This window comes from Centropristis striata, chromosome 9, assembly GCF_030273125.1.
Source record: "Centropristis striata isolate RG_2023a ecotype Rhode Island chromosome 9, C.striata_1.0, whole genome shotgun sequence".
In the NCBI taxonomy this organism is placed as follows: Eukaryota; Metazoa; Chordata; class Actinopteri; order Perciformes; family Serranidae; genus Centropristis; species Centropristis striata.
Genome location: NC_081525.1, coordinates 35986582 through 36003748, shown reverse-complemented (window position 1 = coordinate 36003748; position 17167 = coordinate 35986582). Strand labels below are relative to the sequence as shown.

Here is a 17167-nt window from a genome sequence, read left to right as displayed (position 1 = left end):
CGGTTTGTCTGACAGGCCGGTGATCTCTCTGTGTTACTATAATTGTGTCTAAGTGGCTGTGTTTGTGTTTATAAGGTTGTATTTCTGCCACAAAACAGATAAATATTAATGGCTCCTTCTAGCTGCCTTTCCCTTGGACCCCCTCACTTCCAGTCTGAACCATGTCCAGAGCGCAGAAGGAAAACAGGGCTGTCGGGAAAGAGCCGGGGCAGCTCTCAGGTCAAAGCCCTCTAGAGTTACCGATGTCGTAGTCCGGTCCAGGAGTTTTTTCACAGGGTAATTAAACTATACGACGTGTGTATAAAGTGGTTCAGGCAGGAAATCCATCTCTGCTCTGCTCAGCACCTTACCTCCCGGCCTCCCCCTTTCCTCTCGCTGCACTGTACACCTACACCTTCCTGCAGCAGACGTCCTTTTATGTGCAAAATGTATGCTTTTGTACTTGCTAAAGCACTTTATTTCTCATTTTCCTCCGTTCTGCACACATGTCCATGCACACACATGTTGTAACAGACATTCTTTATTTTCTTCACTTTCACCAACAGGTTATTAATACAAATTACAGACGTGAAAGAGCTCCAGAAGGCATAATTGAATTACCCCAGGCAGTATAAAAGAGGCTGACTGAGAAGTATTACTCTCTCACTGGAGCCCGCTGCTGGGCCAAGACTTTATGATATTGATGGTCCACAGAAGCAACTCGGTCAACTTGAGTCTCTTGGTCTCACATGTTTCAGTCATATTTCAGTCAGTAATGCAGAATATATTCTGAATAGTTGAATTTTTATGCAGTGAGCGTACATTACTGTAAGCCTACGATACATCAGTGAAACTCTGCTCGTCAGTATTTTTATTGCCATTGTATCACATGACTACATGTAATGTTCAAGAGCTGCTCGCAGTCATTAACATATCACTAAACCCTGCAGCTCTGGGCAGTTATTTAGCCTCATTTACTGTAGCTTGTTAATGTGGTTTATAGTTTATAGTCCAAAAAATGTATCTAAAGGTTCAATCTCACTACTTTCATCAAACAAAAGACAAAGAAACATGCCAAACATTGTATATCAATTTTTTGCTGCAATTTAATTTGTTATATGGAATCAGGTTGTAACCATTAGTTGCTTTACACTTAGATTTGTTAGAAAAGTGAATTATGAGCTTTAATCCTGATAACTAGTCAGGTAATGCAATACTGGGTGGTTTTAGGGAATGTACAGCACAAAGTCTGGGACAAAATGACTTATGTAAAGCTTCAAACAGCTTGTTGTTTAAATGCTCTGAGCAACAAAATAAATATTTTTTTTGTGTCCATGTTGTTTCCACATTATGACTCTAAGCTCATGAACACACCAACGTTGGAAGAACGACTTCCCAACTCGGAAAATGGGACCATTTGAGGATCACGTGAATGCATCATGTCTCCTCACAGTCTCTTGTCCTTTTCCCTTAAACCACTGTGGTCACTGCTGTTCACTATCAGTATTATGTAATGGGAACCAATCACCCACCGTAGCATGACGTTAGCAGCCTTCAAGGGCCAAGTGAACGCATCACTGTTTCCCTTTGGGCCGAGTGACACAGCAGCACCAGATGATAGCAGTAAAAGGAAAGCATGCTCGCAGACACATTGTAAACACATTGGACACTTGTTCTGTTGCTATTGTAAACAGATACAAGCCTCAATGAGATTTTTTCCATCACTCACTCTGCAAAACATGCATTCTCAATCGCCTGCTGTCTCTCAAACACATGCAAACAACAAACTGATTTTCATACACAGGCACACGCAGAGTTATCATTTGTGCCGAGGAGTGGAGGAGAGCTGCGAGGGTATATACAGTGTGTTATTGAGGCTCTGTGGTGTGCTTCATCAGGTTTTCATTTGCCAGTTCCCTGGCTGCCACTGCCCTGCCTTATTGAAAACATCCCATGGAATTTCCTGACGCTGCCACGGCCTAGACACCACTTCACACACACACATTGCACGCGTGTCTGTGTATGTTTGCGACACAAAGTCATATGATCTGCAGAGATTTGTATCGCCAGAAAGAGCAGTTACTGTCAAAAAATACACATGTAGCTATTGTTTGTTTTGAAGTCTGGGCCACTTGACTGAAAGTTGATTTTCATGCGCATGTTCTGCTGCACAGGCCCATAATAGCCCATTGTGCAGACAGAGCGGGCCCATGTGTTATGCAGTCGTTTGTGGTGTTGTGGTGTTGAAGTGATGACTGAGGGAGAGAGCCTGCTTGGCGTGCATGTCACTTTGTCTCCGTGGCTCTTCCTCTCTTTGTACATATCTGCTTTTCTCAGCCATTTTTTGCCATCTGTCTGCTCTTCTGGTCTTTCTTTCTGGTCTGTCCTTTCTGTCCGCTGTTGTCTCGTCCTTATTAACCCTCTAGAGTTGCATGGCGCATTACTTCTTCATGATGTCATGACGTCAAAACGAAGCAGCGTTGAGCACTTCCATCAATTTCCCTCTAAAGTTTTGGCTTGAAACTCGATGCCAGTTTTTGTTTGATGATGATAGCCAAAGTAAAACCGGAGATAAGGTCAAATATATTTAGTAGAAAAATATAGAACTAGATGTTATCCTCATTTTACCTCTTAAATGTTATATTTGCAACATGTGTTCTCATTTGCAACATTTAAAATTCATTTGATTTTTGGGGGGTTTAAAATGTTGATCTAGTAAGTCAAAGTAAAAAAAAATTATTATCAGGTCATATAAGTGAGGTTGTGCTGAAAAAAATGATACCAACATGGCATGGTAAATATTTCTTAGAATGAAAAGTTTTAAAAACGGACAAGACCCCAAAGGGTTAAACTGACGGCATCCCTCACTGCTGTCTAGTCGTCTCTTCTGCTTCACGCCGTCTTCTCCTCTGCATGATGCATGAACATTTTATGAAGTGACGGAGATGCCGTGAATGTGTGTGATGTGATGTCTTCTGCTTGGTGGAGAAGACAGATAAAGAGGGAGAGAGACAGAGAGATATTATTAGTGCTTTCCCACTGACAGTTTGGGCTTAGCACACGTTTAAATGTATTTTTAAATGGAGTGCGGTCTGGCCCAGAAGCCTGCATTGTTTACTGTGGGGATATATACTTTATGTGTTACTGCATAGTGTGTAGTCCACATACAGGGACACTTCTGTCCTGTCTCAGTGTCCACGAGGATGAGGACAGTATCACACGCTTCTCAACTCACACACATTTTATTGTCTTAGGCTTTTTTCTCATATGAACTCCGGAGTTGCTCTGTAACACGTGTAGCTCAAAACAGTTCGATTGCCTGTCGGACTTGTTCTCACTTCCCTTTAATGAAATCAACACAGCTCATTAGCTTGTTCGCAGATTACACACTTCATTAGCGACTAAAAGAACATCTCATAGCCTTTTCAGAGCCAATAAGCTCAATGCTACATTTCATAAACACATGAATGGTTCAGTCTTGCTGGCTTTGATCATTTGAGCATTAACATAACCTGACGTGCACACAGCAAAAACTGTGCAGGCCAAAAAAAAAAAAAAAAAAACATCCTTGGGATCTGGCGACTGCTGGTTTTCCTACGTGGTAGTTAATTGTATTCACATGGTGACCCAGGTGTGAATCAGATCCCGATTAAATGGTAAAGAAGAAAGAAAATCAGTCGGCCTCTGGTCCTGAGAAGCAACAAAAAAACACACTCACGTTTACACACAAGCACGCACATACATACCTTAAACTACATACAGAGTCACATACCTACACACTTACTTTTATCTCTGAGCTCATGCCTGCTGGGCAGCATGTCTGTGTAATGTATGCCAGCAACACACGCACCACGTCATCGACACATGCGCGCAAAAATGCACCCCTTTAAAACACATAAACAAGACGACATGCATGTAAGCATTTCTAGTCTGTGATTACTTTCTACTTGCTCACATGAAACTCAATGTGCAGACTTCTTAACTGCAACTTTAACTGAAGGGTGGAGGAAAGGAAATGAACCGACGATGCAAGAATGAGATGAGAAAGATAAAGACTGCCATGAGACAGAGCTCCGTAAGGATATCAAGGCTTCTTCCATCGTGTGTGTGTGTGTGTGTGTGTGTGTGTGTGTGTGTGTGTCCTTCAATGTTGTCCAGCTGCTCCCTATACTCTCCCAGCAGGAAGAGATGGTAAAGACCGCAGCTGACAGGAACAAAAACAAATAAAGAAGGCGGTTTTCACTCAATTTTGTTCGCTCCGCTCCGCTCAGCTCGCCTCCCTTCCTCTGGATTTCTTTGCTCTTTTGTATTCCTCCTCCACTTTCTCACTTTCCCTCTCTGCGCCTTTCTGTTTTTCCCTCACCTCACCCACTTTCTCTCTGCCCACCATGAGAGCTTTGCAAACTGCAGCAGCCAGCTCACACAGTCTAAATATTTAAACGTGGGGAATCACTTTAAAGCTTCTAACACTGAACCACTGAGCCAGCCCTGCAGCCTTACTGACATGGACCGGTGTCAGGCCCACCGCATGCAGCGGTCGGATCTGGATCTGATCCCCCTCCAGCGCTCTTGATCTCCGTATTTGACCAGAACATCAACCAGAACTTGGACGTGAACGGCCCTGTCGACAGCCGTCATTCGTAACACCTCAGCGTGGTGCAGGGAGACGGACAGACGTCGTCCCGCATGCATAGGAAGTGAAGTCATTATGGAGATGAGGAATGAGTGAGAGATGTGGGAGGGTGAGCGGGGAAGACTCCAGATTTCTATTATTCCAGAGGTGGAATTTACCATCCTGCCTTGTTAGATTTACACGTTAAGTGAAAGCGGTGCTGCGTTTTCAAGGCAATGGTTCAAGTATTTCTGAAGTGCTGTGGGTAGTTGTTTCTCCGGCTCCACTCTGTTAATCCAAAGGCTGCTGGGTGATTTATAGAGGGATCCCAGTACTGTAAAACTGGAAATGGAAATGCGCAGCGAGGAGCAGGGATGCTGGGCCTATTAAAATCTTTGCTGCATTACTCATTTGTTGTTCAAGGAAAAAGTGCTAGTTCTCCTCAGGATAAGTCAGAGAGAGACTTCCTCCAAAATACAGGTACACATAACAGCACTGGGAGCAAATTAACAGGTTAGAAATGTATAGAAAACCTGGACGAATAAATGGAATCATCACAAATGAAGCTGCTTCCCTACAAGGCGTGAAGAGTCACTGAACTATTCAGTGAGTATGAAAATGATGTAGCCTTTGCATCCACTGGATCTTACCCCATTTGACCCTTCACTAAGCCCCGTCCCTCTTAGTTATAGTTGCTTCACAATCTTTTTGCTCTCTCCTGGCACATATTACAATAACAACAGTGGGAGATTCAATACTTGAAATTAAAGTATTTTTAAAAAAACAAACACTTGGTCTCTGAATTCACACATAGGCAAACAAGCTAAAAAGAAAGAGGCAGACCAAGTTACCAAAAGATAAAAGAGTAAACATTGGAGCAATTTTTACGAGGTGGTGAGAGCTGTTTACTTGTTTTTGTTGTGTACACTGTTGTTAGCTCTGATTGTTGTCAACAGTTTCTTACAAATGCCATTATGAACACTTGGAGGAGCCATTTGTGTCACGACGTAATGACAGTTTCAACAAAAACTATACAAAAATGTATTTTTATTAAAGTCCCCCCTCAGTTTAAACATCTCCTGGAGACTTCAGACTGGTGTAAAAGGCAGTGTTCTCCACCACCACGTCAACATGAGGGAATATCTTATGAAACTGACTGAAATTGACTGGTGTCAATCACTCCGGTTGAGTTTAGAAACTTGATGCAGAGAATCACTGAAGCTTTTCTCGTTGCTCGTGGTGGTCTAACACCTTACATGTTAGTTTTTCCTTTAATTTGTCACAAATCTGACATCTATGCACACAAACGCATGGAGATGAGAGGAATTTTCCCCGTCATGTCATCCTGGGTGCGTGCCCACACACACACACACACACACACACATAAACAAATCGAAAAATGAACACACCCTTGTCAACTATAAAGCAGATTTTATGTTCTCTCTTCACTGTATTCTCTCTCTTTTCCATCATCTTCCCATCCCTCTTTCATCTGAGGTTCAAATGGCTGGAAGGCAACATCTTGTGTTTGTTTGGCCCATAATGTAGCAACAGCACCCAGCATGCATTCTGGATGTAAGTCAATGCAATCCTTCTCTCATTCTGATCACGCTCTCCATCTATCCTCCTCCTTCTACACCTCCATCGACTCCCTCCAGCTATTCTCCATATCTGTCTGTGTCCTTCCTCTATTTATACGCCAATAAATGGCCCATTTCTTTCTCTCCTCCCTCAGGTTTGTTTTTCCCTCTTCTTCTTTTTTACTGCTCAGATTGTGATTTTCATGAGGTGGTCTGCTTGCGAGCCATGTGGGATGTTTTTGGACCACAAGCGCGCATCAGTTGATCCATTGTTTACACAGTGTAATTGCAAACATATTTGTTTGCACAAAACAGAAAAATAACATAATTATCTTCCTGTGAGCTTTTTTTCATTTTTGGACCAATCTATAAAGCATATCTCTGCTCTCTATTTTCCATTCTCCTCCTGCAATACCACCAGCTTGTCTTTGTCCAGAGGGAGGTGGAAACAGACAGGGAGGGATGGTGAGTCTGGGATGGAGAGAGGGAAAAGAGATAGAGAGATAGAAAGAGAGCAGACCCAGGCTGGGTGTGAGTAAAGAGGTGCTGACATGGCTGGAGTCGAGCCCGGGTGGCAACCAGAGAGACATGCCGCAACGCCTCCTCTTGCAACAAACATTAATGGCTTCATACACAAACTGGCACGAAGAGAAAAGAGAGGGAAAAACTAAGAGACAGAAAGAGAAACAAATAGAGGATGGAAGACAGAGCCACAGTGACAACCAGACGAGCACACATGCTTTACAAAGACATGATTAAGTCTGAAAAGCCAGACAGATAAAGAGATAGGCCTGAGACAAGAGGTGGCTACAGTAAACACAGACAGACAGGGGGAGAAGTGGAGTACATTAAGTTGCTACTGGAAGTGGAAATCAGGATGGTGAGGTTATTAAACAGAGGAGTTACTGGGTCATTAACTCTGCTCTCAGGAGCTACAGGAGAGGAAACACCCTGTAAGGTAGTGTACACACTGCAAAAAGTCGCCTACTTAAGTCTTTTTTTTTTGTTTTACCAAAGAAAATATCGAAGGCATATCTGCTTTATTGCAGCGATGACAGCAGAGCGGCAAGAAAAGACTGGAGGGTTGGGTGATATGTGAAAGTGGGTGTAAGTGGTTTTAGCCACATTACCACAAGTTATGTTGCTTCTGTCTTAAAATAAACCACAGCTCACTCAGGAGATTAAACACTGTGATAATTGTAAGCAAGTATTGTGTATAAAGTTCACAAGGGAAAATAATAGAAGTATACTCAAAGAAGCTACTTTAAGATGCTTGAATTTTTAGTGCACTGATACAGTCCTGTTAGGGATTATTAGGGAAAGCAAAAATAATGTGATGGAAAAATATTTTTGCTGCCCAAGGCTGCTCCTTTTTATTCAGAAGAAGAAAAGCCAAGATATGATATGTCTGTGAGTCAGCCATGTTTCTTGAAATGATCAGGATGCTGAAATATATTTCAGGATTAAATATATGCACACAAACTGCAATGCCAATGATTATTAGGAAAATACATTTGCCCGATTTAACATGACGTGATGTCCACTTCAGGTCTTTCCGGACACGGATACAGATAATTTTGTTGATTGAACAGAAACAGATGATAATGTTTCTTTACAGTCTAATGTATTTTCTCCCGGGTTAGGTCAGTCACAATTTTAAACATGATTTAACATGGTGCATTAAAATGAAGAGAAAAAAAACACAGGTTAAGGAAAAGATCATGGTTTGGGTTTGTTGTAAAACTGGTTTAAAAAAGTGCATTTGATACGTAACTTATGTTAGCACGATAAGTCAACCTTGGTTTCATAGGGGATATGAACAGTGATCACCCAGTGAACTGCTGTCAGTTAGCCAACATGGTCTCATAGGAATCCGTGAAATAGCCACGGATTTGCTTAACTCAAAATCAAGTTAATGACAGTCATATCCCGTGGCTATTCCAACATACAAAGTGATTATGTACATTCACTGAGTGAATATTTAGAAAATAAAACATATATATCTCGCTAGAAATGTGATCAAAATCCATTTTTATGCAGAAACAAAGTCAAAATATTGATTTTTTCACTAAAAATGAGAGAACTGTCCGCCATGTTTTTTGTTCTGACCGCCGGGACCTTGAAAGTCACGTGACTTGGAACAAACCAATAGGAACAAATATCCATGGAATAGCCACGGGATATGACTGTCATTAACTAGCATTGTAGGGAAATCCGTGTCAGTTTCACGGAAATTTGAGTGATTCCGTGGCTATTCCACGGATTTTGAGTTAAGCGAATCCGTGGCTATTTCACGGATTCCTGTGAGACCAGGTTCCAGTTAGCGTATACTTCAAGCACTAACCTCTCTTTGATTAAGATTAAGGAAGGACTGTGGTTACAATCAAACAATAGTAAACAAGTAAACACATCCTGTCAAATGCTTTAAGTCACTTTTGACCTTTTCAGCATTTAACCATGACCTCAACCTTCCCCTGACCTCAACCAAGAGCTCTGAGGGGGTACGTCAACACAACCATTAAAAACATTAATTATGGAAAAAGAGAAACTTCTTGCAGCTGCAAAACATCAAATTAATGCGCTAATGGTGAAACAGCATGAGGAAAATAAATAAGCATCATATCTTTGGAATAACATTAAGCCTTCTCATTGTTAAGTTTAATTGGCAGTTGCCTTCCATAGTCATTTGGGCTATTGAAGTCTGTTAATAATAAAAAACATTAACATTCAGAGTATATATAGCACATAATAAATATAATTTGTAAGGCACTTGGGCACAGCAACAGTTTCTGTAATTTGCTTTCTTCATTACGACTTTAACTTTTCCTTTTACTTGTTTTAGATAAACTTTAGTTGTTGGTTTTCTTTTCCTGTGGAGGATTTTGAAACGCTTTTCAGACACTTGATGTTTCAGGAAATGTCAAATAAAGACGCGTTATTAAAGTGTCTTAGATTACGGCTATTAGTCACTGGTAAGAGTTTCACACACAGCTGCAGCAAGTTTTGCAGTGTGCAACCAGTGCAGTCAGCCTACGTGTGCAACATGCAGCAGGGGAGTGATTAGGAGTCAGCTGACCTCTCATTACGTCTTGGCTAATGGCGCTGTTTGTTGGGCCTGCTCTCTGCTTCAGGAGCACCACGCTATTTACTGTCTGGATACTCCAAAAACACACACACACACACACACACACACACACACACACACACACACACACACACACACACACACACATACACACACAGAAACGCTAACGCACACACACACACACAATGATCTGCATGGAAAGAGCTATTACCTCTAACAGTCACTCAACCACACACAGAGATGAACCACGAAATCACACTGAAACAAACAATACACAGATGAAAAGCTTGTAAATAAACTTTTCCGAAATGTCGACATTTTGAAGATCTCAGATAAACATTTTTGTTTGTTTGACAAATTGTGCCAAGTCATGGGAAACCAAGCAAGCCCCCAATTTAAGTTCAAACATGGAAGTTACCAACATTTGAGAAGTGGTGGTTTTCGCCCCGAGAATGACAGCTTGTGTGTGTGTGTTTGTGTGTGTGTGTGTGTGTGAGGGCACATGTGAGGGTAAGTGTATGTTTGTAGTTTATTCGTGTCTTTTTTTAGCCCTGTGTTGCAGACAAAAGTATTTGCACTGCTGGTCTGTTTGTTTGTGGATACAGTAGGTTGTTTAAGGAGTGGGTTCATGTTTACAGCATCCTGGAAACAACAATACTGACTGGGATACTCAGCAGATTGAATGCTTAAAGAATGTCAGATTTACAGCAGGTGTGTCTTAGAAATGAAAAACACGTGGTAGTCTGCCAGATGGGAAGGAGAACTACAATTTCTTCATGCAAACAAACAAGCAAACACACACACAGACACACTGCTCTGTCTATGTGAGTTGTGCATGACAGTAGAGCAGAGGAAACCAAGTCAGCACATCAAACAGTCAGCTTGACCTCACACCCGGCTGAACACACAGTAGGTGTTCTTCTCTGCCCCCGGCCTGCAGAAATTAATGAAATAGCTGCTTGACACAGATATGAGGGTGGTTGAATCTGTCAGCATGCGGTCACTGAATGAGCTGACTTTGGCCTGAGCGTCTTCTTAGGAGAAAGGGATGAAAGAAAAGAGGGAAGAATGCAGGAGAGGAGAGGCGAAGAATCGGTAGTCATTAAGTAGGTATTTGTGTAGTGCGACTTTTTAAGCTTATACAAAGTAGCAGTCATTTTTCTTTCTCATTATATTATTAATTTATTAATTTTACTTTACTATAATACGCTACTACTTACTGTATATATTATGTCATAACATAAATCAACCAAGAAGTATATTGTAGTTTCTCCACAAGCATGGCATCACAAACTGGTTACTTATAAATTTACCAACATTTTTACCAAAACATTTATTGATTAGCACTAAATCAACAAGCCCGCCAACCCATATGACCACATAGGTCGTTTGTTCCTACCCTGATTCCTAAATTAGCGATACTGGTGGCAGGAGATCAACACGTCCTCACACCTAAATATAACGATCAGTGTTAATAAAAAGCCTTTTTTTAGTATTATAAATATTGTACTTAAGTTATAACAATTCAAAGATGACTTTTGATTTTACACGAGTCACACACAGGTATTTCCTGAGTCAAAGCCCTGTGTTTTTATGACTTATCCATCCACCCCTGCCTACGTGGACTTTGTCGCAACCCTGAAAGTTTGAAAGTTGTCTAAAATGTAGATAAAACAGAATGTGATTATTTGCCATTTTTACAAACAGTATATTTTATGTTAAAAGTGATTTTTGTAAATATCCTATTTGATTCTGTTTTCACACAACACAACTTTTTTTAAATCACCTGACTTCCTTCTTTCCTCCTGTCATAATTACTACGGCCACTTGAGGTTGCCACCCAACAATTAAAGTAAATACAGGCCTTAAAAACATGTACAAACAACCTATCTGGTGTTTAGGGTATGGAGGACGTTCTCCACTGATGGGAGTGTCATTAGTTTTGCAGACATTTGGTCATAAAACTGAAGACAAATTGACAAATTCAAATTTTGGCCTGATGGTGGCGCTGTAGATAAAGTTAATGGATCACCAAAGACATAAATGTGTATACCAAATTTCATGTCTTTATTTTGTGGTTCTCTTTTCCATTGAAAGGGTCTTTCATTTTACATTTTATTGAATTAACAAGATTGGTTATAACTGTAACTTTCAAGAAGGATAAGAAACATAACCTCACTTCTACAATCAGGAAGATACCAAGTCTTCATAAGTATAGCAAAATATGAAAACAGACACACAGACACACACACATACACACAAATACATACAGGCACCTTCAGCCAGACAAAAACTCACACTCTCCCCTCTGTGTAATCCCATCTGATCTCGCCGACACACTGTTGTTAGAAGCCTCCTCTCACTCCGCAGCCTATCCCAGCGCTGCCTTTGAACTCGGCTGCCAAGAAAGTGTAACACCGCGTGCCTCTTTCTTTGACTCTCAGGAATGATCAGGAACATTATAATGATAAAATTGGCAGGGGGTGAGGAGCTGAGTGGGAGCAGGAGGCCCTGACAAAAAGCGAGTAAGAGGCTCGAATATTGTCAACGTGTTGTTAATAAGCTGCAGGAGAGAGCTGAGGTGTGTGTGTGTGTGTGTGTGTGTGTGTGTGTGTGTGTAAATTCCTGCGTGCGTGCAAATTTTTGCAGAAATATGAATTCTGCTGTTAGGGTGTGTGTCTGTAGCAGAGTTGATGTCAGGCTACATTACAGCTTATTGCTGGGTTGAGTGACACGCAGGATTATCGGCTGATGGGGGAAATAAAAAAAAAGCTTTTATCAGCATGGGGCTGGGTTCCGCATGTTTGATGTCAGTCTGAAGGGATCGTATACAAGGTGAAGGAAAGAGGGGCGGAGAGGTTGAGTGCTGACAATAAGGGGTCATTACAGAGCAACAAGTGCACCCAGAAGATGAAGAGTGAAGTTGCATTTGACCAGACCCTGTTATCTCACAGATCCTCCGCTATCGGTTCCTGGCTTCTGTCAACAGCAGGACTGTAACTGCTACAATGTATAAGTATCACTACACCTCGGATGGCTAAACATCGTCTTAGTTGGAGGAGGTCTACTGAATGCTGGGCAAAGCCAGTGTTGATCCTGGGTCCCATGTTTAAATCTATTTAAAGGGATAATTCGGATTTATTGAAGTGGGGTTGTCTGAGGTACTTATCCATAGTCAGTGTTACCCTACAGTAGATAGGCTGCTGTGGACGAGGGCTGCAGTAATTCGTATTTTAACCACCCCCAAAAAAAAGGCCCATCTAAAAGAAAATAGAACCTTATACAGTACAGGCCAAAAGTTTGGACACACACCTTCTCATTCAATGCGTTTTCTTTATTTTCATGACTATTTACATTGTAGATTCTCACTGAAGGCATCAAAACTATGAATGAACACATGTGGAATTATGTACTTAACAAAAAAAGTGTGAAATAACTGAAAACATGTCTTGTATTTTAGATTCCTCAAAGTAGCCACCCTTTGCTTACTAGAATATAAGACATGTTTCAGTTATTTCACACTTTTTTGTTCAGTACATAATTCCACATGTGTTCATTAATAGTTTTGATGAGTCTACAATGTAAATAGTCATGAAAATAAAGGAAACACATTGAATGAGAAGGTGTGTCCAAACTTTTGGCCTGTACTGTATTTAGAATATTTTCACCACTTTACTTCACCATTAGACAGCCTGTTTAAGTGTACATGGGGGAAACCATTCTCCATGGTTTCTTCAAAGCCACCAGGCTCCATTTACAAAAACAGTAATTTTACCTCACATAACAGTTGCTGGTCTACCGCTGCCTCTATCGCTTAGTTTGTTTGACTTATTGTGTGACATCTGAACTAACCCTTGAAAACACCAACATCACACATTAACACAAACTAAAGGAGTCTAGCGGCATAGAAGGGAGCATAGAATTAATTCAGTTCCCCGCCGTAGATTTTAACAGGGCTGTCTCAAGGCAAGTTACGGCAGTAAAAATATTATAACTATAGCATACATTTAAAATGACATTGATTGTTTTATTAGATGGGTCTTTTTTTACGAGTGGCTGAAATACTGTACTGTACTGACTGTGATCTACACTAGGTAATACACTATCCTTAGACAAGGGTTTTTTTTTTTTTACTTTTTTCCTGGTTATTTTTAGTTATAACTATGCAGAACTATGTCTTGCTTCTCTTGGATCTGTCTTGACCTTTGACCTTTTTTCTCCTGTTAGGTCACTTCCTGGGGAACCACAGCGTGCTGGACATCCTGAGGCAGGAGGGCTACGAGATCGTCCACGTGCCCCCTGATCACCAAGAGCCAGTCACAGAGTGAGTAAGCAGAGAAACGTAACAGATGACAGAGCAAGTCATTTGATTAAAGTGCTGTGGTTACAAAGAAACAAATAAAAGTCTGTTGTTCAATAACAGAAATAGTAGATGATTGCTTGGATTACTAATCTGATGACTAAATTACTGTAATTGTTTGACAGCACTGAATCTCACAATGATAATAGAACACATTATTTTACTTCGCACAGTAATCAGTCACAGGTTACACTTGAAACCATCAGATTCTGACAAGATGATGAATGGAAAAAGAGGGTGATTTTTATCATGCATCACATAGCAAATCTTATTGTAATATGGACTGGGATATAGAGTATTTGTGCAATCTTGGCAGGTGTGCAAACACATGTGGACGTTCATCAACAGAGCCAATCAAACAGAGAAAGAAAGAATCTATCTGCCCCCACAAGTCAGCCAGTCCACATCTTTCTTATTCTCTCCCTCTCTAGTCGGGCTGTTTAACCTCAGTAGATTTATTGAAGTGCAGCGCAGATTCGGTCCAAATTGTGTTCTGTAACAAATAAAGCTAAGCTACACAGGAATCCTTTGATGCCTCATCAACTCCCTCACCTTCTCCCTCTCTCTCTCCCCCGCCTGCCAAAGGCGAGCTGCCAGCAGTGGTTCTGCCTGTTCTCAGCAGCCACTGGTACCACGGTCAACACAAACACACACTTACGCATGTGTATGCAGGGCGAGTGGAGGGCTGCACGGTGCCAAGGAGCATGGTTGTACACACACTTATTAAACTCACACAGAGGCTTGGCATCCCGCAGGAGTTCTTGACAAAAACCTTCCACAATCCCTTTTAATATCTCAGTGTGTGTGTGTGTGTGTGTGTCTAGCCCCATTCCTTGGCACAGAGCAGCTCCCCTCTCACCTAGGGGGTTGATCCATGGGCCCATAAAATAGCAACAAAAGCCACTTGAATTAGGATGAAATTGGAAACAACAAGGGGCATCCCTTTAAAAACAGTAAAAACATGGCTATCCATCCAGCCGGGGCTTTAACAAACCTCTCCCTGCACACTGCAGCTGTAAACGTAACCTCTCTATCTCCCTCTGCCCTGTTTGCAGAGTTGTGGGCTTTAGCCAGTGGTTCTGGTTTAAAAGCTGACAAGTGGACTGACTTACTGTGGTCACAAAACACTCGCGTACGCTGCACACACACACAACCACACGACCACACACTTGCACGGAGACTTTTTAGCTCTTTGATACAAGGTGACATGACAGGCGAGGGAAAACACCACAAGACGACTGGATGAGAGGTGTTTATGGAAGCTGTTAGCCTCAGACCTGGAGTGTTGCGGACCGATTGGCAAAAGGTCTTAAAGAGCCATTATATGACTGACAGACTGGAGGTGGGTTTGGCTCCACAGTAGCTTGACCGCAGGCCTGGAGCTATCATCACCCTGACCGAGGAGGGTTTTCATGTCTGTGAAAGTAGAAGTGCAGACCGTCAAATTTATGATGACCGGAGGGACAAAACTAATTGAGTGAACTCAGGAAATCACGTCTATGATACATCCTACAATCAGTCATGTTAAGTAACATAATTTAGTCATTTCAATGTTTGACTTCCTACTGCTTGTTTCGGTCAAACTCCCTTTAGACAATGCGTGCGGTTGGTTCTTTTTGATGTTCTACCTTGAATGACAGCATTGCATGCGAGGCACATTGACAGGAAAAGAACAAGAGTGGAGAAAGTATGAGTAATGGATGGAAGAAAGAGGAGCATGGTAAAAGTTTTTGAGGAGAGATTCTGGGTGGTCTGCTTTGGGCAGATGTCAGTTTTGACACAACAGTCTGGCCACGAGTTACAGCTTCCTGTAATGATGCATGCTGGGTATTTCTGCCAGTCAGCTTTCCCCAGAGTGAGCTGGACTATGGGACACTCATGTCCTCGACTGAAGTCAGGAGATGGAAGAAGACAGACCACAAACAATAATACTCACTGGCAGCCACTTTTAAATAAAAAAAAGTGAAGCAGTCCAGTAGTTTAACTTATGATCAGCTACACAAAAAGATAATTTTCTATCAATAATTTAAGAGATCTATTTGACTGCATGTGGTACAAGGTTATTATAGTTAACGAAAACTAATGAAAACTAGAATTGAAAAAAGATTTTCGTTAACTGAAATAAAAATAAAAACTAGAGTTTTTAAAAAAACGATAACTAACTGAAACTGTATTGCGTGGTTACAAAACTAACTAAAACTAACTAAAATTACAGTGAAAATGTCCTTAGTTTTCATTTTTGTCAACTTTTTTCATTCATAATTCAGTGTTTCTATTTGAACATGCAACACATGGTAAATATGTTTCCTGAGACTGGGATGTTTACACTCCAACCAAAATTCAAAACACCTGGAACTGTAAGAGTTAATAACCTTATTGGGGCTGAGATGGATAAAATGGCAAAATTTATTATGACCTCTTTGAATCTGGCACCCAACATATAGCCCATTACAAAAAAACTAAAACTAACACTAAAACTAATAAAAACTAAACTAAAACTAAGCATTTTCAAAAAATAAAAACTAAACTAAAACTAGAAAACTCACTCTAAAAACTAACTAAAACTAACTGAATTTGAAAACAAAAATTCACAACGAAATTAAAACTAAAACTAATGAAAAATCCAAAACTATTATAACCTTGATGTGGTATTTATATGATCAAAAAATCCAGAGAGGGCTTTTCATGAGTATGAATTGACTCCTTATTCTCCCTGTGTCATCCTGCTTTAGGAGCCAACCAGATAAAGAGGCTGCAGATCACTCCAGCGAGGAGGGCACCGACACCAGCACGACATCTCCTGACAGCTGGCTGAGCAGTCCATCGGACATGGAGCTGGAGCTGGACGACCCAGAGAACATGCCCGGCCTCGGAGACGAGGAGCTGCCTCACATTCTGCTCCCAGACAGCCTGAGCCAGCTGGAGGAGTTTGGACGACACAAGCGGCCTCGCAAAGCTCACCGCGGCCACGGGAGGACCCGCCTCTTCAGTGACCTGTGGGTCCGCATCGGGGATAGGTGAGACATCTATCATCTACGATGATTAGTTTACTGTAGTGACTGTACAAGTTTTGGAAGTAGGTGCTGGAGCTAAAATCATGTCGATGAAGGCTTGAATGTAGATATTTGATGAAAATAAGTTTTTATAACTTTATTTTTTATTTTTTATTTTTTTTTTTGAGCGCATTTCATGCACAAGGCAGACCAATGTGCTTCACAATGTATACACATAATTACAGTTAAAAAAACAACAACAAAAAACACAGAAAAACAAACAAAAATCAATTACAAATTAATTGAAGAGTGCAGGTAGACAAGCTATTCCATATAGCTATTATAGGCATTTAATCAAGGGTGGCACACTATCTATACCATAGTTTTTCATGCACTGGTCAGTTTTGAGATTTTAAGGCTATTTTGCATCCAAAATACATAAACAGATATACCTATACCTACAGAGATACCCTATTGACTTGTAGTGTCTTGAAAAATCCATGTCATTTTAAAGTACAAAGGCTGTTTTCTCAAAATAACACATTTTTTCTTATGACC

The 17167-nt window shown here is 41.0% G+C and overlaps 1 protein-coding gene and 1 long non-coding RNA gene across 2 annotated transcripts in view; one reads left to right on the top strand and one right to left on the bottom strand.

Annotated features, from left to right (window-relative positions):
* trabd2b (TraB domain containing 2B) overlaps positions 1–17167 on the top strand; it is a 75395-nt gene that overhangs the window by 56998 nt on the left and 1230 nt on the right. The window contains exons 5-6 of the mRNA XM_059340660.1: positions 13484–13580; positions 16349–16633. Of these exons, the coding sequence (XP_059196643.1) occupies positions 13484–13580; positions 16349–16633 (382 nt within the window). The remainder of the gene's footprint in view (positions 1–13483; positions 13581–16348; positions 16634–17167) is intronic.
* Positions 14606–17167, bottom strand: part of LOC131977396 (uncharacterized) — a 77757-nt gene continuing 75195 nt past the window's right edge. The window contains exon 3 of the long non-coding RNA XR_009394887.1: positions 14606–15032. This is a non-coding gene — a long non-coding RNA (uncharacterized LOC131977396). The remainder of the gene's footprint in view (positions 15033–17167) is intronic.